Raw genomic sequence first — 21,928 nt, 5'->3', positions numbered from 1 at the left:
CAAAAAGACCTTTCAGGCAAATATATTTTTTAATAAACATGTTTTTCAAGGAAACATTAGTCAATTTTTTTTCTTAATGAAAATGTTGTTTATCAAAATTACAATGTATTGTGTAACTCAATACATACATAAAAAAAATCTGTACCTGTTGTTAACAATTTTTTCCGGGTTGAGATAATATAACACTCCCTGTAATTTGGGATCTAAACAAATTTGCTTTCCATTATTACTATTCTCTTATAAAAAGGATCAGCTAGCAAAAAATAAAATAAGCATAAATTAAAATCTTTTAAAGAAACATTTTTAGGAACAGATCCATAGAGCCACTATTGAGGTGAAACTGCAAAGGAAAGGACAGATTCTCTCTATCACAAAAACGACCAATAGTTACATGGAAGCTAATAAAATTTTACACATAAAGTAAGAGCTGGAGTTAATTGCTCAAGTTACCCTTGAAATTTAAACAATTTTATTAAAAAACTGAGTCAGGCCTGCATTATTTCACATTAGGGTAACGGAATAAGGTGGTTGAATATTCCTTTATATAGACAAAATCCTTCCTCATAGAAACTTAAAGTCACTACGGAACGAACATGGAATTAATTTTTTATGACTTTCTTATATGCAGATAATGTTTTATACAGTCCAAGGACAAGTTTACTATAGAGAATTTCAGATCAAAGTTTTTTTTTCTAATATGACTTTGCATATCAATAAGAACGAAAAATTGTGGAAGGGAAAATGGTCAGAGCTATCATAACCAAATTGTCAACTACAATTGGAGATACAAAGTTCTATAATACTCACTTAAACATCCAAACACATTTCTGTTACTTTTTAAAGTTAAATTTGAAATATACAACTATGGAAATAGGAGTTTTAAAAAGCCCTAGAAATCAAGTACATTCTTGATAAAATGTTGTAGGTTAAAGCTTGACTGGATCATTTGGATTAACGGGATTTAATCATTTCATTTGCTTGAGGAATGATGGTTTGTTAAACTTATTAACCCATATTAAACCATATACATATTTCACAAATGCCTATGAAAGTATTCTATCTTTTAATATGTTTCATGGAAGCTAAAGGCTGGATGTTAAAAAACAAGTGACTTTCACAACCGTTTTAAAGAACCACTACAAACAGCTATAACTAAATTGATAGCCTTTGCACCCTAGATGATTGCAGTCATTCATATAACTAGACTTTGGGAGTTTTTTTGCTTTTTTTTGTCAATAGCAAACATGCCCTTTTAGCTGTAGTTTGAATGAAGATTCTAACTTATTCCTCCTTTTTCTACTATTTTCTCATTAATGTTGAGATTGTAGCCCTTACTATGAAAAATGTCTACAAATTGCTCATAATACACGTATTAACTCTAAAGTTATTCTGGACCGTGGAAGATCAATTTCACGCACTCTGACTTCAACTTTTTCTCCTGGACCAAGACCGAGACTTCTTCTTTTCTTTGCTTTTGAAAGTTTGTCTTCTGTTATGCTACGGATTGGAATTAATGCTGTTTTACCAACTCCAATGTCAACAAAAACTCCAAAGAGAGTAGCATTTTCAACTCTTCCTGTGAGAATAGTTCCAACTCTTAAATCTTCAGGACAAACAATGCTTTTTTTGAAATCAGGTTGATCAAAATCTGCATGAAAGAAAAAACCAAAATAAAAACACAAAGATGATTTTAAAATAAAACTTTGGAAACAGAGCTTTCTAAATTCTACTTTAGGTAATCCACAGATGATCTCAGTTTTATTTTTCAGACCCACAATTTCCATTGCAGATTTGTTTGATTTCCCACAAATGAAAAGCACCATGAACTGATGGTTAAAATGTTTTATTTAATGAAACATATCAATTAATTTCTAATGTACAGTAGCTGGGTAGATTCTGAGGGATAATTTGATTTCATGTTAGATAGCACTAAGACTATGAGAATATGAGTGGTACATCAGATTAACATGGTGTCACACAGTGACCAAATGTATTTTTATGAGAAAAATGAGCTTGTCCATTATGGTCAAAAGTTGCAACAGCTGAAAAAGTCTTCCTTAATGACACCACTCCCTGCTTTACCCTGATGCAGCCATTAAATGAACTGGAGGGTTGTTAAACTAAGTACAGGGGGCTTCCAGGCAATCCATTGCATAATTAAAAATTCTCTTGTATAACCATATGTTACTACCATCTATTACTTCTTTTCATTTTGAGCTGGCACCCCCAAAATAATGTCATCTAACCATCTTTTCAAAGATAAATTGGCATGTTTTTTATTTGGTCACAAATCACAATTTATGGCTGGTTCTGAAAGAGTTGAAAGTCATGGTCAACAGAGCAATATCATCTGTTAGTAATGGTCTGACATTTATTGGGATTAATTTTACCTTATAAAGGTAAAATCTGCATGAAAGGAAAAACCAAAATAAAAACACAAAGATGATTTTAAAATAAAAATAAATTAAAAATAAATTAAAAATTTAATAAATAAATAAAACCCACAATAGGCTTGGTATAACACTTTCCCACCCCCAGATTAACTTAATCCCAGCCCTTTTGGAAGGCATTAAAGACTTGTTTTTCCCCTCAGGTACTGGGTCTGAGAGTGATATGAATAAGATCCATAAATTCTAACAGGTAGCCAAGAGCTTTTACAGATTTCTGAGGCATTTTTGTGTGTATTGATGGTTGAGGAGAAGAGATGAAATACACTTATAATAGCATAATTAGACTAATTCCCTATCCTATATCCTGCAGATATATTAGTCTATAATTCTCACCATCTTCAAACCAACGGTGTCAATTGTTATATTAGGCTGGCCGTATATGGGGGGTTGTAATGTGATACATCTAGAAGTCACCAGGGTTGGTAGACTGGCTCATAAATTAGTATGACTAATACAAACTAGAGTGAAACTAAGATATATATCTTCTGGCTTCTCTGCTGTGAGTTCAAAAACTTTTGCTTCCACGATTCATTAACAAGGTCATTTGAACTACAGTTAATATGAAATATAGATTGTTTAAACAAGTCAGTTTTATAACCTACAGATTGATGTTTGCTTGTTTCAAACAATAGTTGAATGGTACAGCAATGGGTTCTAAAAATGAAAGAAAAACTTCCACACTCTTTGCTGCTGTGTTAGGAAAAAAAAGGCATTGAAATATGAGCTTTACTCGCCTTGTGACCTCTCCCATTCTGAAAAGATGCTTGCTTTATTTTCTACCACTGTTTTTTAAAAATATATTTAGTTAGCCAGCACCTATTCAATTTTTATTTTAATTGAGGAGTTCCTATGAAGCTCCACAGTCTGATGCAATCTACTCGCATGACTTCCCATGGCAACTGTTACTGCTACAATCTATGTTGCAGTTGAGAGCTATACTGCAAAAACCTGTCCCGAAAATACAGCTGCTCCTAATTTCAGTGCAATTTAATTAAAGATATGGTCCAGTTCACTGCATCCTACTGTCAATGTTAATCTGATCGTGAAAGCTCTTTGAGTCTATTAAAAGCAGTCAACACTTCACTAGGGATGTTTGAGGAATTTGGATATGAACTGACCTAAAAGAATGTCTGAGAACTACTGGCTTCCATGCTTACTAAACATTTCAGTAGTTAGATGAGTGCATAGTGTACCAAAAACATGTTTTAAGATCCATATTTAGAAAGAAAATATATTTAATATATCATAAATTCATATTTAGATGAGATATTTTAGAAATATATATTTAAATATCATTTATTTAAATGGAAAATTGTTTAAATACCACAAGTCCCCAATTATAGCAGAAAAAAAGGAAAGAAAATAAGCTTATGGGTTAATAAGTTGTAATATGAGCCACAAATGAATGGATTTAGTTATTATCAGTTGGATAATTGCAATGCATAGTACAGGAGGTTGCCTTTGAAAACAGTATAGAAACCCCAATGAATTCAAAGTAGAGCATCAAGACTGCTCCCTGGGACTGGCGGATTGAATAGATAACGCCTTGTTCTTCCCTATCTATGTTGGTTGCCAGTCTGTCTCCAGATGCAATTCAAAGGAGCCATAGTGGTACAATGGTTAGAACGCAGTATTGCAGGCTAACTGCCCGCAGCCAGAAATTTGATCCTGATTGGCTTAAAATTGACTCAGTCTTCCATCCTTCTGAGGTCGGTAAAATGGGGACCAGACTGTTGGAGGCAATATGCTGGCATTTGTAAATCACTCAAAGAGTGCTTCAAACCACTGTATACTGTATAAACAGCCAAGTGCTTTTGGTAAAGTTTTGGCGCTGACTTTTAAAGCCTTAATAGCTTAGGACCAGGTTACTTGAAGTAATATCTTTTCCCATATGTAGTACCAGAGTTTTAAGTTTATCTAATGATGTTTTTTCTGTGCCATCCCATTTATGGAATTCCCTCCCTAACTTATAATATATAAATATATTTCCCTAGAGAAGCTCAACTGGCACAGGCATGAGGATCATTTGATGACATTTCCTATTTATCCAAACTTTTAAAATGGCTTTTAATTCATACTGTTTTAGTTTCTAAAGGATTAGTGTGCTGCTGTGTACTTTATATGGTGTTTCTATTTTGTATTTTTAGACAATTGTATAATATATCTTTTTATTCAGGGTGTATTTTTAGTGTGTTTTATTGTAAACTTTCCAGAGAACTTTAGCCATTGAATATACTTTAAAAATAATATAAATATTTAAAAAATCAATAATGTATGCTGTATCAACTGTATGTTGGACAGGGAAGTTATAGGATTCTTATAAATAAATACTGTATAACCTAGCAACCTGTTGGTAAAAGCCATATAAATCACTTCCGACTAGTCTCACTGCATTTTCTGAAATACATTTCACCATTCTTTTTATCGTTATCCATTATCCATTATAAAAGTTTCTATGATTTTAGAAAAAAAAAGTATAATGCCAGTTTAAACAAATAAACATGGTTTGCAACAAACATCTAAGCCTAAAATATGTTATCTGGTTCATCTATATTTCAGGATCCCCACAAAACATAATTTTTCCAACTACTCAGGCAGGAATAATGGAAAAGATTTACAATTCATTTTCAAAGTCGGTGGAACAGTAGAGCAAACACAGATAGTCAGGGATCATGAACTTAACCAGGACCATACTTCTATAGTTTTGAAGGATCATGATTTTAGAATAGGGATAAAATTTCTTAAAGATAAAACTAATTTTTGTTACATACCTCACAAAGCAGTCCAATACTTTTCTGCTTGCAGACAGCTTACAGAGAATGTACATAACTGTCCAACTAAAATGTCACTAAAATTATAAACAAAAATTGACATATCAAAGGCAAAAGAACAATATCTTCAAACCTCTTACCTTTCCGAATGTCAAAACTTTCTGGCTGAGTCAATGCATCAATTATTATTTGCAGTGTTTGTTCTGTTGTATTCAATTTTCTTGTAATTCCATCCATCCCTTCTCTTTCAATTATTGAATTCACTTTCTGCTGCATTTTTGGCTTTCCTATATCGCAGTGACTTTCTCCAACAAGTGTTAAAAACCTTATATATAAAACAGAAGCAGGATGAGAGTAGAAAATATTACTTTTGAATTATTAGACCACAGTTCATGGAAGATAAGCTTAAATAAATAGCACGAATAGTGCAAAGAATTTTTTCTCTCTCTCTCTCTCCATCTGCATCTCATCCTTTAGATAATAACAGGTTTTAGCTAGAATAACTTTTGATACATATACATAGATAACCTATAAATATAATACTATAAAATCAACATGAGAGGGGAACAGGGTGGAATCTGTTGTTGATCAAGCCACCGCCTACAACAGGGGTCCCCAAACTTGGCAACTTTAAGACTTGCGGACTTCAACTCCCAGCATTCTCCAGCATAGCTGGCTGGAGAATTCTGGGAGTTGGTCCCCAAGTCTTAAAGTTGCCAAGTTTGGAGACCTCTGACCTACAACATGAAGCCCCTCCATTGGTGTCCCAAGACAAATGGCAGAGCCAGGTCTTTAAGCTCTTACAGAAGGTCAGGAGGTTGGAGCTCATCTCATCTTGGGGGGGAGGGGTAAGATGTTCTAGAGGTGTCTCACAATGGCAGAGAGGTTCTTCTCCTGGACCTCCCCCTCATCTGGAATATGCTGACCAACGGGGCCCACGGCATGCCTCCTCTGTCAATACATCCTATAGATTCAATGGTTTTCATTCCAAGGCATGCTTAGAATCTTTAGTTCTCCTCAGTTGTAAAATTACACAATAGTCTTCTCCCATAAATAAGACCATGCTAACTTACCCTCTGCCACTGCCCTACACTGCAGAGGATAAGTGCAATGGAGGCAGAAGAGGCGAAAGCTGCTACTACTGTATTACTTTTGCCTTGCTGAGGGGGATGTTAAGAGTCCACATGGCTCTGTATCCAAGGATACCACTCCACATATTTCTAAAGGTTTCTTCCTCAGTGAGGAAGAAGGAATGATAGGTGGCTTCTCCTGCTCTTCTTATTTTTTATTATTAAATTTCTATGCTATCTATCTCATTGTTTTTTGTTGTTAGTTGAGCAGTCGTGTCTGACCCATCGTGACCACATGGACAACATTCCTCCAGGCCTTCCTGTCCTCTACCATCTTCTGGAATCCATTTAATCTCATTGTTACATACCACATACATGTACCTATATGGCTCCAACTCTGGTGTATTGCCGAGCATTTGTCTCTAGTGAATGTTAAGCAACCTTCCCAATGCAAAATGAATTATTTGGGAAAAGTTTAGGGAATACCTTTGTGTGGTGGATTTCAGCATGCAAAGAATGACGATCAACTACTCCCCTCTTAAAAATCACATTGTGACCTCATGAATAATTACTTTGCACCAGGAACAAATGCCTGCAGCAGTGGCTGTTTGCATTTGAGCTGAAACTCTGTACTATCCTGCAGGATGGCTTTTCTACTTCAGCCTGAACACATTCAGTGAAAGGAGTTCAACACCACCCTCATGGGTAGGTGATTCCACTGCTTAAAGACTGTTACTATCGGAAGCTGATTTAAAATTGATGCAGATCTGCCTTCCTCTAACTGAAATCCATTAATCTGTGTCCTGTACTTTGGGACAGTAGCAGGAGTAGCAACAACAACAAAAGCCCGGTGCACATTGTACACAACATGACACCTCTTTAGTTATTTGAAGATTGCTGTTATCTCTCCCAGTTATCATTTCTCAAGGCATTTGATTTCTTTTTTTCAAAATGAAAAACACATTTATCCACTACTTTTTTCTGTTTTTAGCCTGTATCTCTAATCTATCAAGATCACTCTGAAATTTATTTCTGTCCTTCTGAATATTAGCTAGGTCATTTACAAAGCAATAAGAATTAGCCAGATGAATTGTCACTGACTTTGAAGGAAAGGGCATTAAACAATTTTTCTGCATCACAATTTCCAAAGTTTGATATATGTTTTTGTTCATGTGAGTTCCAAAATGAATAAGCGTTTCCTTATTCAATTAGCTGTAGGTCGCATTAAAAACAAAAAAAAAGCAAATAGCTGTATTTATGACTTTTGCAGGTTTGTAAAGCAAAGGAAAGCTGAAATCATGTAAGCATAGTCCCAGTTTCACTTAGTGATCACTACACTCAATGACCAAGTTGGCACTACACTCAATGACCAAGTTGTAGTTACTATCAAGTTACCTGTACTCTGAGCCTCAGAACTATATGGATTAGAGTTAACAAATTGAATCTGTTTAACAGCTAGACTAATCAACTAAAAGATTAAAATATTAACTGAGTGTATTACACTATTAATTGAGTGTAAATAGTGCATCTTATGGGAGAAGTGCATCTTATGGAGCGAAAAATATGGTTACATGGACCAGTGGGTGGAAATGTCTGTGCATCAGTGCTCATCCTTTGGTGAATAGCAGCTGGGCCACGGAGGCGGGGTCCTTTTACAGTGCTCCTGAACCCCACCTCTTCTGTCTCTTTTCCGCAGTGTCAATAGGCAGAGCTGGTTCATGAGAGGACACCTATCTGTGGTCCTCTCAGGCTCCGTCTGATATTTTTTTTCTTGTTTTCCTCCTCTAAACCTAGGTGCGTCTTATGGTCAGGTGCGTCTTATAGTGTGAAAAATATGGTATATTTAAAATGTGAGGCCATTTCTATTTTGATATAAAAATGTAAGAAAGTAATTTAAAAATGAACAATGCTCTACTACTAAAGAGAAAGCACAAAATAAATTATAAAAACCATAACCATAAAATATGTTTGGTTTTTCCTTTCAAATCCATGTGATTATGACTGCTACTTCATTGATGTAGTTCTATATTTTATTCAAAGCTCCCTGGAAAAATGCATTTTAAGAGTGGAATGTAAAGAACAACACTCCTGTTAGAAACTTTGATGGAGCTCTGGACAGATTTTTTTAAATAGTTATCAAGCTATTATTTAAATAACTATTATTTAAAACATTTCATTGCCAATTTTAATCATTTTACCCAAATATTGTTAAAATTCAGGCTTTCAGCCAATAAATAATTTGCTTTGGCCATTTTGATGGATAATAACAGAATGTAGGAATTTTGGACAGAAAGTTACATTCTATAAAGTTATGTTGTAGGCCAGAGGTGCTCCATGATTGTCAGTGGTCATTGGATTTGCAGATAGCAACAAGGAGAGCTTTCCAATGTATAGTTGTGAGGTCTGTCATCTCTAGTTTGGCTTATCAGATTGATTCTGGTGCAAAACATGCTACGTTGGCTAATTGGTGCAAGGCAAGGAGATAAATTTCACTTGTTTGTCTCATCATCCGAGGGCATGGACTATATGACCTATATGGCCCTTTCTAGGTTTATGAGTCAAATCTTATGAGGGAGGTTGGGCTGAGAGATAATGACTTTGCCAAGGTCACCCAGTGAACTTCCATTAATGGATATGTACCTAGATTTCTTTGATCTAGTCAAACTTCTTACCAGCACAAAATCTGTTGATGGACATATAAAACTAAAGAATTAAAACTAAAGAATTAAAATCTAATTCCAATATTATAAGTGTTCCCAAGGAAATATGATATTCAGTTGAAAAGAAATGTTAAAGATGTTAAGATTTTAATGCATATTAATGATAGAATTGAATTGGAATGGAATGTGTTTTATTTACATATATATATAATTTTTTCTTTTTAAGAATATAGTCTCTATTTTAAGAATGTACCAAGCAGAATGAGAATGAAAGTCTGTGGAAAAATCCAACAGCCAAGCTCAGAATTTACAGTCAATCTTATAAATTTATATTCAAAGAAACAATTCCATTTTGTTGTACACTTTTAGAGCTACATCTGATTTAGAATATAGAATATGATATAGTCATTCCCAAATCAACTATGTTCTTAGTGAAAGAACATAGGAACTTCCTTCCTTCCTTCCTTCCTTCCTTCCTTCCTTCCTTCCTCCCTCCCTCCCTCCCTCCCTCCCTCCCTTTACTTCTTTTCATGGCTCATTTTCACCCCCAAAAAAAAACCTCAGCCTTGGAGAACACTTGGAAGAGAAATCAACATTAAAGATGAAACTCCATCTCAGCGGTAATGCATATTGACCTCCTCTATTTTTAAATGTCATTGCTAAGAACAAAGCAAATCCTTATGGGTATAGAAAAACATCCGCAGTTATACCAAGGTCACAGAAAATGTAATAACAGCATAGTATCATTATGCTATGCTGTGCTTAAGGAAGAACAATGCTGGGCTATGCTATGCTATGCTTAAGGAAGAACAATGCTATAAACAATTATTTCTCTCTGTCTTCATTTATTTTTTATTGGGTGGAACAATTGGTATACTGAAGCTGACATAAGAACACTAATGGAGAGCTTCCAGCTTGCAGTATTTTAAAAGCAAATTATAGGAATAATAACTACCCCTCTTTTTACACATGACATTTTTATTTGTAGGTGATTACTAATAATAAATTACATTTAATATTTTTCAAACTATTTGATATAAAATGTACACATGCAAAAAATTAAGACATGCTATGCAGATAAACATTTAAAGTTTACGAAAGCACATGCTAATTGCTGAAATACAAATTAAAAGATCAGTATAAGAAGTTAAATAGTAAAACCTTCTTATCAAACACTCAAAAAATATTCTAATGTTATTAATAGAGATGATCCCAATGAAAATGCAATAATGGAGAAAATACCTGGTATTCTCTCTCACCTTCTCAGTTTGGCTGACATTCATAATTAAGTATATTGAAAAATTCATTGATGCATGTTGGAGGTTTTAGAAACTTAAGCTACAGTTCTACTTGCTATTATGTAGACGTAAGCCCTATTGAATCAAACACCACTAACTTTTCAATAGGTAGATACAGAAGTTAATTCTTTGGAATGTAACACTAGACACATAACACTGCTAGTGTTTATCTTAAATAAGTTATTAAAGGACTCCAACTTTGAAAACTTTACTTGAGAGTGTCAATATTCTCATGCAAATGTCAGCATTCATCATATTTTGGACAGTCATTGTAATCTGTACATTAGTATTTATTTTCATAATGTTACCAGCATTCTAAGTGAATTTGCTGAAGCTTCAATAATAAAAGGAAATGCCAGTTCAGGTTACAATTTTTAAAGATAATGAATAGGCTTGAACATCAATTGGGATGAATAAAAATTGCTATTTCCAGAAGTTTGAATAGTATAGGTTAAATGACCATGTTTGATACAGCAAATAGGCAATTGTTCTTGTAAGACTAGGCATCTGAATGCAGCAACTATTAGAGCTCCGTCTAGATAAATACTGATTGCTAAGAGGCTAGTTTAAGGCATACTTCTGAAATTTCCTTGGTTTAAACACTATGTTTAAAACTATGCAAAAGGTACAACCAATCTATTCCAAAGAATAACTTACTAGCTACAATTAAAATAACAAAATGCAAATTTCTTCACTTACACCCCATACTATATGAGTGTCTTTCTGCTTGCTCTGTAGATAAGATATAGAATGCAAATCTTCCTACTTTTCCTCTTTCATGTAACTCGGCCTCTCAGAAAGGTATTTCTTGAGTATCTCGGTAGGAGGCTTGGGATTTAGTTTTTGGAAAGCAGTGAAAGAAGAACAAATCTAATATAGGTAAGGGCGGTTTTCTGTCCAAGGATGAGTTATATCTGCCTCTAACTGTACCTAGCCTTTTAGCTCTTGTAGGAGGCAAGGTAAACAGATGAAAACAGGAAGGCTTGCTTTTGCAATCGACTGGATGTTGGCTATTACCATAATAAAAGGTGCTAAGATAGGTTACGTCTTATTTCAATATACTGATACCAAATAAATGTTACTATCACTAGTTAGTCATGAAATAGAGAAGGATTACCTTATTTTAACAATACTATTTTAAGTGGAAAAAAATGTATCTATGGCTGCTTTGCTGCAACTCCAGAAAGCTGATACCAACCAAACTGAATGCTTCCTGCAAGGATTTTTTAAAAATGTAAGCCTTGTAATAAAGCTAATTCTTGTTGCTATTACTATTATTTTTATTAGACAGGTAATATACATACAGCTTTAGCCTTAAGAGATAAAGTAAGAAAGGCTGTATCCCAAGCAGTTTACAGTTTGTGATTCAAGACAAGAAGGGCTGCAGAATAAAAGTAAGGAAATAGACATAAATGAGCAAAGAAAATACATTATCACAGTGATCCTAGAATATCCATAGAGGACCCAGAGCTATGTAGACTATTCTAGAATATGAAATGGAGAATATGGCTTCAGCACTACTCTTCAGGATAGCTTTTTACAATCTGATGTTCTCCATGCAGACCATGGGAAAAGGTTGGCAGGGGAAAGAAAGAAATTGTATTAATGGTCTTTAAAGCCTAGTAATATTCGAAAAGACATACATCCAAATGTATATCATGCATACATCCCTTAAAATAGAAATGGAAATGAAAGTATGACTATGTACAAGTGTTATAATCCGGAATCATGTTGCTCACGTGAAGAGATGTGTAAAATTAAAAATAAAAATAAAAAAACTTTTATAAAAAAAATGTAAAGGCTCTAAGTACTCAGGAAATAAAACTGATAAACCAGATGTTGCAATCTGGCTTCATAATATGATTTACTTGTCAGCTTATCTTAATGAGCATTAAACTTACCCTGTTGTAAGTCACTATCTTGAAAGGGTTTGTGGAGGGTTTTCTTTTTTTACATATTAAACAAAATTTAAAATACTATTAATTCCATAAGGTTTCAGTTAAAACTCAAAATTTTATTACATTTGCATTGAAGTCAAAGAATAAAGGGATCATCTATAGTACCCAGTTAATGATAGTTAATTGTTACATCCATTATCATGTTAGATTGAATCTTTATAAACTGAAATTAACTAGAATTTAACGGGTGGGGGGCAGCGTAATCTAGTAACTAAGCACATGTTGTTTGCCAGAGGCCATAAGTTGTAGTTGGTTATTTCTCTGGCTCCTACTTACTTGAGGCATGTCAGAAACATAGTGGGTGTTGACAAGGAGATGCTTTGAGGATTATGCTGCATACAAAAAACTGTTTAAAATCTCCCCTCCCATCTTTTCTGGCAGAGTTAAAATGACATATCTATGACAGTGTGTACGGAAAAAGTTTCAACAACTGATCCTTGAAGGACACATGTTATGTAGTTCTAAACGTGCCTGCTTAGAAGGCAAGATGACATCTGGCATTAAGTATTTGCATCTAATATTACACTGATAATGAATAGGATCAGAAAAAGTATAGGAAAGGGAATTTAACCCCAATTTCCCTGTTGTAATCCTGATGAAAATATTTCTATTTCTAAAAACATTAAGAGGAAATTGATATCAGTCAAAAATTCCCATTTCACTCAAATATCTTTACTTCTGTGTAAACTTGCTATGGATTATGGTCCTGCACAAGGGACTAATCCATAAAAGCCAATTGTTGTACTTTTACTCTTCAGGTTTTATCCTTCTCTCTCTGCAATCAGCATAAAATATAAACTTATTAATTCTCATCATTAGTATTATTTTTAATAATTCTTATCAGAAATTCTAAACATTTTTGATGTTTAAATAAAGATTTTATTCACAGATACGGTAGTTATATTTCAACTGATTTAATCATCTTAATTTTTTGGGGAAAAATCCATTTTGCTTCCAAACTGACAGTGTTTCTGCAATCAGAAGACAAAAAAGTTTGCTAAGTAGATGCAAATAAATTAGGAAGGCTTACTGAGTACAGGAAAGACCAAACTGCCCTACAAGAAAAACCAAATGAAAAAGAGAATGGAGGTGTGGGAAGACAAAGCATTACATGGCCAATACATTAAACAAGTAGCAGGGAAAGCAGATAATAACAGGACTGGCAATAGCTAAGAGTAGGAAACTTGAAGAAAGATACCAAGGAGCTAATTCTGGCTGCATAAGCCCAAGCCTTAAGAACAAATGCATACAAAGCCAGAACTGAGAAGACAGCAACAGACAGTAAGTGTTGCCTATGTAAAGAAAGGCAACTGGGAAAGATTGAGGGCAAAAAGAAGGGGACGATAGAGAATTTTATGGCTGGATGGAGTCACTGAAGCAGTAGGCATGAGCTTAAATGGACTCCGGGGGATGATAGAGGACAGGAAAGCCTGGAGGAACGTTGTCCATGGGGTCGAGAATTGTGATGGGTCAGACACAACTTCACGACTAACAACAACAAAATGTAAAGAAACTGAACAAACAGTGGATCATCTGGTTAGCTGTTGAAGATCACCCAGGCTGACTACAAGCAATGGCATGACAAAGTAGCAACAATGGTACATTGGAAAATCTGCAAGAAATAACATTTGCCTGCAAGCAAAAACTGGTGGGACCATAAAATAGAGCAAATAATAAAAAATGAAGCAACTAAAGTGGAACCTTAGAATTCAAACAGACAGGCACCTGCCACATTACATCACAGCCTTAACAAATGTTGATAAGAAAGATAAAGAAGTGTGGATACTTCTTTGCATGGCAGTACCTGGAGGCAGCAGGATAGAAGAGAAAGAACTGGAGAAGGTAACAAAGTACAAACACCTGCAAACAGAAATAGAATGACTATGGCTAAAGAAAACAATGGTAATATGCTTAGTAATAGGAACTTGGGTGCAATCCTAAAGCAACTGGAGCATCATTTGAACACCATTGATAAAATCATCAGTCAATTGCAAAAGGCAGCTTCACGTGGAACAGCTTACATCCTGTGACAAAAACTTTAACAGCATCAAACATTAACATCTGCCTATTCCAGGTCTGAACGTCTGACTGACTGTGATGAACCATAATAACATCACTATTACTGCTGCTGCTGCTACTACAGACAGTCCTTTCGAGTTATGAACTTTCACAAATACAAACAAACCTGTCTGCAATTCCAACCCAGAAGGTTCTAGAAGGCAGGAGAAGGAGGAAAAGAGTAGTTTATGGTGCTCTGCATACTCTTGGTACCACTGTCACATATTGGGAGGCTGAGTGAATGCCATTTTGGACGCCATTCTGTCTGCCATTGTTGTCTGATATTGCAGCATAACTGCCACATAGTTAAGGTAGGAACTATATTGTGGGTGTTTTTTTATACTTGGTTAGACTACAGTCTTTTGGAAAGTACCCTAACATAATTAGATTGTCTATATTTCTATGTAAAGTTTCACTTTAAAGAAGAATACTATACTGTATCAGTTTTAGAGCTGCATGGAATTTCATATTCAAAATAAAAAGATGCTTTGAAATTAATAGGAAAAGTTAAATACACTCATCTGAATTTCCTTAAACCATTTTTCCTGCAGCTGCAGAAATCTGGCTTTCAAAACATTTCCATGGTAAATTGGGGTTTGGTGATTATCAGTACCTGATTAACACTGCAGGAATCCTGTATTAAAATATACCTCCCACTGGAAATGATGAAATATTAGGAAGATTCCAGGGATTATATAGTTGCTTCAGGACAGGCAAAAATAATAATATCAAACTGCATTACCAACATTGTTTAAATCCCCAAAATTGGTTATAATGAACTTTATATCTTTTGTAAGCATCATAAAAACATACATTACAAAGAACCATATATATCTAAATCAGGTGTGTCTAACCGTTTGGCTTGCCTGGCTTGCACTGAATGAAGAGGAATTGCCTTTGGACAGCATATATTATAAAGATAACATATCTGAACAACAAACTTCCTTTATTTTTAAATATTTTTATTACAATCTTGTGGGCTGCATTACTAGCTGTCTGGGATCACATGTAATCTGGAAAAAATATTACTTCTCAGACTAAAAACTAAAAGAGCTAACTGCATTTTCATTTTTACACTGCTTACCTCATTGCAATATTATATGATTCAGGGTGGATACATGTTTGATCCAAAGGATTTGGCTGCCGAATGACATTTGCTGCAGCTTTGGTTTTCTTTTTACACTGTTTCTCATTTGTGACTGCTTTATGACTCCCAGCTGCAAGCTCATTCTGTTGACTGAGATCCAAAATCATAAGAGAAAAGGATGTAGTTATCATTAAAGCAGTGAACATCTTATGTATCTTTTCCATTTCTGCCCAATGGCAAAAGCTACAAAATCTCAAATTTGATATTTACAGATTCGACAAACATTGCTAACAAATAAGCATTATAATAATCAAATCCTCAAAAATTCTGCATATAGTGGACCTGAAGTGCTCTAATTTTAATTATCTATATTTCTGTCAAACTCCATTGAAATTAAATAATTTAAAAAAACACAGATTCAATATTTCAGTTACAGGGAATAGTGTAAACAGCTTCACTCATGAAACACAATGAAATTGTAAAACACATGGCTTGTAGTTTGAAGGCACCAGATTCAATTTCTGACAAATTTCTGAGAAAAATATTGAAATGACGTTGTTGGTCTGTATAGCTAATGCTAAATTAATAGACCATGGTTAGAATTGTTTTAAAATTGATTCATATGCTTCAGTGGTAGAATTCAAATTTTTTTACTACCGGTTCTGTTGGTGTGGCTTGGTGAGCGTGGCAGGGGAAGGATACTGTAAAATCTCCATTCCCACCCCACTCCAGGGGAAGATTACTGCAAAATCCCCATTCCCTCCCCACTAACCTGCTTTCCAGCTCTGTTCTCCTGTGCAGAGTAACAAAAGACGACCCAGCCGATCGACTGGGACTTAGGAGGCAGAGAATAGATGGGGCGGGGCCAGTCAGAGGTGGTATTTGCCAATTCTCTGAACTACTCAAAATTTCCGCTACCGGTTCTCCAGAAGTGGTCAGAACCTGCTGAACACCACCTCTGATATGCTTCCTATAAACAGTTCAGACATCAAACTGGGAATCCCTCTACTCTTTTTCTTCATAACTGATATCACTTTTCTTTTTCCTTGCTTTTGTGTGGGTGAGTGTGTTGGTTTAAAATCTTAATATGTTGAATCAGTGTTTTTTTCTTTATTGTGCACAGTCGTTATATCTTATATCCCACCCTAAATGCCAAAGAGAACCTCACTCATAAACTTACTATTACACAGCCAAAGTGGTCCATGCATAGAACTATTATCAACTTTTTTTTTTATGGGTTTTCATTGAATCCCAAGACCAATCATAGTTCGGAAGATATGACTCCTTATATTAAAAACATATGTATCAATATGAGAGCCAGAATTCCTTGCACTATTTTGCAATGTTTTTTTCCCTTTTGTGTAGATTATATCAATTGAGCCTCAAATGTAGCTACAGTTGTCTAAGATACCTTAGGTTGGCTGGTGCAGCAAGTTCAAAATTATTAAAACTGGTGTGTGTGTGTGTGTGTGTGTGTGTGTGTGTGTATTTAAGATATCTCTATATCCAAAGTTGGGTCAACCTTCGGCTTCTTAAACGAGTCTTTGTGCTTAATTCCACAGTATTCAAACAAATTGCTATTATATTTCTGTCCTGCTTAAATTGAACTGTCATTTGGAGTTTCTTTCCTTGGAAATGATGAGAAACTTTATTATGACATACAGTCTTTACTTGCCAGAGAATATTCATCAAAATCAAATTGGCATTGTAAGACATAATATAATGCAACTATGTTTATGTTAGTTATTACTATTGAGGGCTGCAACATGTGGGTAGGATAATGTAGAAAAAAAGAGAAGAAAGAAGGAACTCCACAATTTCTGTGGATGTTTTTTTTTCTATAATGTTAGACCACCATCTCAAATTTAATTTGATCTATTACATTTGATAGTTTCTTTGTCAAAGGAAACAAAAGTTAAAGTTAGATGGATCAATATCTTAACTTGTATGACACAAATCCTTCAAAGGTGATTCATAAGCAACATTCACTATTTTATAAATCCAAAACAAATGGTATCAACATATAACTACTCAGCATGTCTTCCCGAATGGCAACTGATGGGAGTGGATGGGAGCTTAGAGTAGTGGAAGATTAGTGGGATCAGTGTCTCCATCTGAATGTTTATTTCATTATGTTAAGAGATGGTAATTAATATCTAAAAGCTGAATTATGAACTTCATAGCTGATGTTGTGGCCCGCCAGCGGGAGGTGGAGCTGGCAGCAGAATTGGACAGTAATTAGGAGGTTGGGGAGGAACCCAGGCCAGTCCTGGAGGCTGAGGAAGGCTCAGATGAGGGCTCTGTGTCAGAGGCAGAGATAGGCCCAGGGCAGGCTGGCAGTCATCAGCTGCCTTCGGGCTCAGACAGCAGTGAGGCGGGGGAGCTTCTGGAACCAGTTCCCAGCCTGCATATGCACAGAGCTGCCAAAAGGAAGGCACAATTAAGAAGTCAGGATCGATGTGGGAGTAAGGCCACAGATGGATGATGAATGGCCCCTCCCATCAGGATTAAAAGAGAAGCAAAAAGGTAGGGGAAACAACTCACTTGTTCGTTCGTCTGTTTGTTCCAGCCTCGTGAAGATTTATCTGTATTACCCAGCCCTCCCCTGTTAGCACTATGTAGAATTTTACTGGGAAGCATTCCAAGGGTTGATAAAGGTCTGAGCTAATTAGTATATCTTTGCAAGACTGTTTGCCAAGCCATTGGCTGGCTGTGAATGAAATAAATTCACATTAATGTAATAAAAGAGGTTTTTGCCAGGATTGACTTAGTGCTTTTTTGCTGAAATGTGAATCTATGACTCTACTCCCTAAATCACATTGCCCTTCTATGACCCTTCTTATGCTATAATTGATTAATCAGCAGACTACAAATTACTCTTCACCCTAAATGTAGATTCTCAAGTCAAGGATTCTAACCTATTACCTACTGGGGTTTTTACTTTTATCAAATCTCTACTTACATGTAGCAAACAACCTCATACCCTTTTTATATTACCTGCAGAATGATCTGATGTATTCCTGATTGATCCTGATAAAGCCAGCACATTGTTGAAAGGATTTTGGTCCCAATCCTTTGACATCTTTAAGCTGTTCCCGATTGATAAATGGTCCATTTTTCTGTCGCCATTCAATGATATTTTTAGCCCTATTGGCATTCAGTCCTGCAATATGTCTAACAAACATAATAAAAGATTTAGAATTACATTTCATAAAAGGAAGCAATAAGTAATATCAAAGCAACGTAATACTCTAGGATAGGGGTATCAAACTCACGTCGTCCTGTTGTCATCACATGATGTATTGTGACTTTCCCTCCCTTTCCCGCTAAAACAGGGGTGGGTGAGGCCAGCGCATGATGCTTCCAGCCACAAGCTGTGAGTTTGACATCCCTGCTCTTGGATGATTGGAAAAAAGCTTCATTGTAGTTCCTCTACTATAGAAGTGATAAATCCAGAGATCTCCACTCAAGCAATGGCTTCTTCAGTTAATAATACAGAATGGTGCAGTTTTACTAATACTAAAAGCATAAGTGTTGGTTGGTTTCTTTATAAACTTTCAGACTTATGAAACTTTACCACAATTATGTTTAAGAAAAACACAGTGGAGAAGGAGGAAAAATACTTGAGAGAGAGCAGCAGGTGGGGGAATAGAAAACAGGAGAGCTTAGCAGACGAGGAGCACAATGACTTTCCAACTATAGAAATTAAGCTTCAGAGTATGTTTAGTGACTATGTGAGGAAGCCTCATTCTGTAAAACTGTAATATATGACAACCTTATAGGTCCAAACTCAAAAAGAAGAAAATCAAGCTAGTAAAATAACAATATGAAGAAAGAAAACCAGCAGGAGATAAAGTATTTCTCAATTAACAAGACCCACTGAAGTACGAATTCCACAAATTAACTCCTGTCTGTACGAATTTTCCTGTTGAGCTTTTTTCTGGCTTATTTGCATCATCTCAGCAAAGTACACAGAACAGAGAGCTTTTTAATGGCAGTTCCCCTTCTAAGGTATGGACGCCCCATTTCCTACATTACTAGTTTGTGAGGTGACAAAGATTACGCTTTTCTGTCATAGCCATGACAGGAAAAGGGTCATGACATGGGCCATGTCTCATCAGGCTATTATTTTTGAGTAGTTTTTATTTTATATGTATTTTGAACTTATATTTAAATTATATTTGGTTGCATTTCTTAGTCTGATAGCTATCCAGACTATTGTGGAAGATATAAACCCTGAAATAAAGAAATGTGCTTTGTAAACATCTAGGCCGCAGATAGCTATTTCTATTTTGGCTGTGCTGATGGTGAAAGGGAATAGGGGAACATTCAGATGTTCACATTCACTGCTAAGAATGGTTAGAAAGGTTTGATGTTATCTGTGGATACAGACTTAACTTTAGCTCTGCTCATGGAAGGTGATTCCATTTACAGAACAAGTGTTGCAGTCATTGGAATAAAAATAAAAGTACGGAACAAGGCACTAGTCCAAAGATATAGAACCACTGTATGAATTCTTTGAGTTTTGAAACTATCTATTCTAAGTGAATGTTTTCAAGCTCACCTTAATAAAGTTTCTGAGCAGATGTTAATATCAACTCCTACGAAGCTGACACATTCCTCCACCACACTGTCCAGGGTTGCTTTGAGTAGTGTCTGAGATACATCATGCTGTAAATTGGGAGGGGGAGGGAAAGAGAAATCCAATAACACTTGAGTAGTATTTGATTACTGTATGATGGAAACTATTCAGAAATGAGAATTCCAGAGAATGGCAGTATTAATAAAACATTTGTGGGTAGAATATTGACACATAAAAGAACCCAAGAGATGAACATCTGATATACTGCCACTGTTTGTATTGTGGAACTGGATGAACTCATTTGAATTTATTTTTAAATCCCATATTCCCCCTCTAACCAGTTTGCAAAAACTTCAGATAGGCACCATATATGTGATAGACAGCCTATCATGTTTCCATTAGAAACAGATAGTCATACCAGGGCCAGACATATGCCTATTTTATGCAATTTTCTCTAAGAATGAAAAAGAGGAAATGAAGTGTTGGTTTTGCACATGCCAATTTCCTCTAATGTTCCTATTATGACATAAATTTGCAGCAAAGTATTTAAGAGAGTATTCATATTACAAAGCTTTAAATTCTGTAGATGATAATAAACATATTTAAATTAAAGTTTTATGGTAAGAATACCTAATAGCTTAATAGATTTGTTATAAAAACATTAAAAAGAAAATGTGAAACAGAAATATGAGAAAACAAATTCTCACCGTTAACAGCATATAAAAACTGGAATCTTGTAACAGTAATGGTGATAGATACAAGGTAATAGAGATTGGGGGTTTAAAAATAATGCGGAGATCACCAAAACTATTTCCACGCTTAATCTGTTTCCCACTTCTGCAAAATATATTTTTAATAATAGCCTATGCCTATTAATTTATTTTAAAAGCTTTAAAGGAGTAATCTGAATCAAATCCAACTGAAAGCTAAGTAATTGGATGCTTAGCAATTGAAAGGTGCAATTCCAACAACAGTCAGGGAAAAACAGACATAAACACACGTACCAAATAGTTGTGTATTTACAATACATGCACATTCAGTTTGAGGACAGAATATAGTTACATGTTAAAATTATTAATTTTGAATCAATAATATTTAAGTTCTTTTGAACAGTTGCTAGAAGTGTAAAAGAACCATTTAGAATTTAGTGCACTAAAATTGCCAGTAACTCTTAGCAAAAAGCTCTCCTCAAATAATTCTTTTCTTAGTGACATAAATTCTGGTCCCAATTACCATTGTTAAGCAAGATGGAGGTGACCATCTTGTCACCAAGCATCAAATTTGTCCTGGAGTTTTAATACATTAATCAACCAATCTGCCAGATTTGTGTGTGTGTGTGTGTGTGTGTGTGTGTGTGTGTGTGTATTGCCAAGAAAACCAAAGGGACTTGTTCAGAAAGTCTCTGAAAATCGGACATGACTGAAGTGCCATGTACTTGCTTCATCTCTTGCTGGGTCTTGTGGGCACTTCTTCCAGTCCTTGTTGGTGCTGCGCACACTTCACTCAACTTCCTCTCCGCCCCGAGACACTGGCCCGACCCGGCCGTTTCTCTCTGCTGCTGGTCCATGGCCTGCCCTTGTGCAGCACAGTTAAATTTAGTGCGCTTCACAATGGGGAAGATGGTGTCACCTCCTCCTCCTGGAGCCCATTACGATGCGGAGCATTGGCCGCAGCAGAGTCAGGCGAGTGTCTCAGGGTGGAGAGCAGGCTGTGTGTCTCCCCAAGTGACCGAGGTGTGTCCAACACCAGCAAAGGCTGGAAGACGTACCCATGAGACCCAGAGAGCGCAGGAGAATCAGATATATCTTCTAGGTGAGCATTGGATGGACTATTTTCTCCTAGGAAGAACTACATTTCCAAAAGAATGGGCAGGATCATGTTAACACAATGATTCTGCTATGCCTATGCAGCGGGTTGGACTAGAAAACCTCCCAAGGTCCCTTCCAACTCTGTTATTCTATTCTATTCTATTCTATTCTATTCTATTCTATTCT

General features: G+C 35.6%; 1 protein-coding gene across 1 annotated transcript in view; it reads right to left on the bottom strand.

The window, feature by feature from the left end:
* Positions 1–733: 733 nt before the first annotated feature.
* Positions 734–21,928, bottom strand: part of SRBD1 (S1 RNA binding domain 1) — a 157,672-nt gene continuing 136,477 nt past the window's right edge. Inside the window, exons 17-21 of the mRNA XM_087932314.1 lie at positions 19,917–20,023; positions 18,350–18,526; positions 15,350–15,502; positions 5,362–5,546; positions 734–1,648 (exon numbers count right to left, since the gene is read on the bottom strand). Coding sequence (XP_087788440.1) covers positions 1,359–1,648; positions 5,362–5,546; positions 15,350–15,502; positions 18,350–18,526; positions 19,917–20,023 — 912 coding nt within the window. The 3' untranslated portion in view covers positions 734–1,358. The remainder of the gene's footprint in view (positions 1,649–5,361; positions 5,547–15,349; positions 15,503–18,349; positions 18,527–19,916; positions 20,024–21,928) is intronic.

The sequence above is a fragment of the Pseudonaja textilis genome, chromosome 1 (assembly GCF_049901715.1).
Source record: "Pseudonaja textilis isolate UNSWEBS1 chromosome 1, rPseTex1.2, whole genome shotgun sequence".
NCBI lineage: Eukaryota > Metazoa > Chordata > Lepidosauria > Squamata > Elapidae > Pseudonaja > Pseudonaja textilis.
This window is presented reverse-complemented; position numbering and strand designations above follow the sequence as displayed.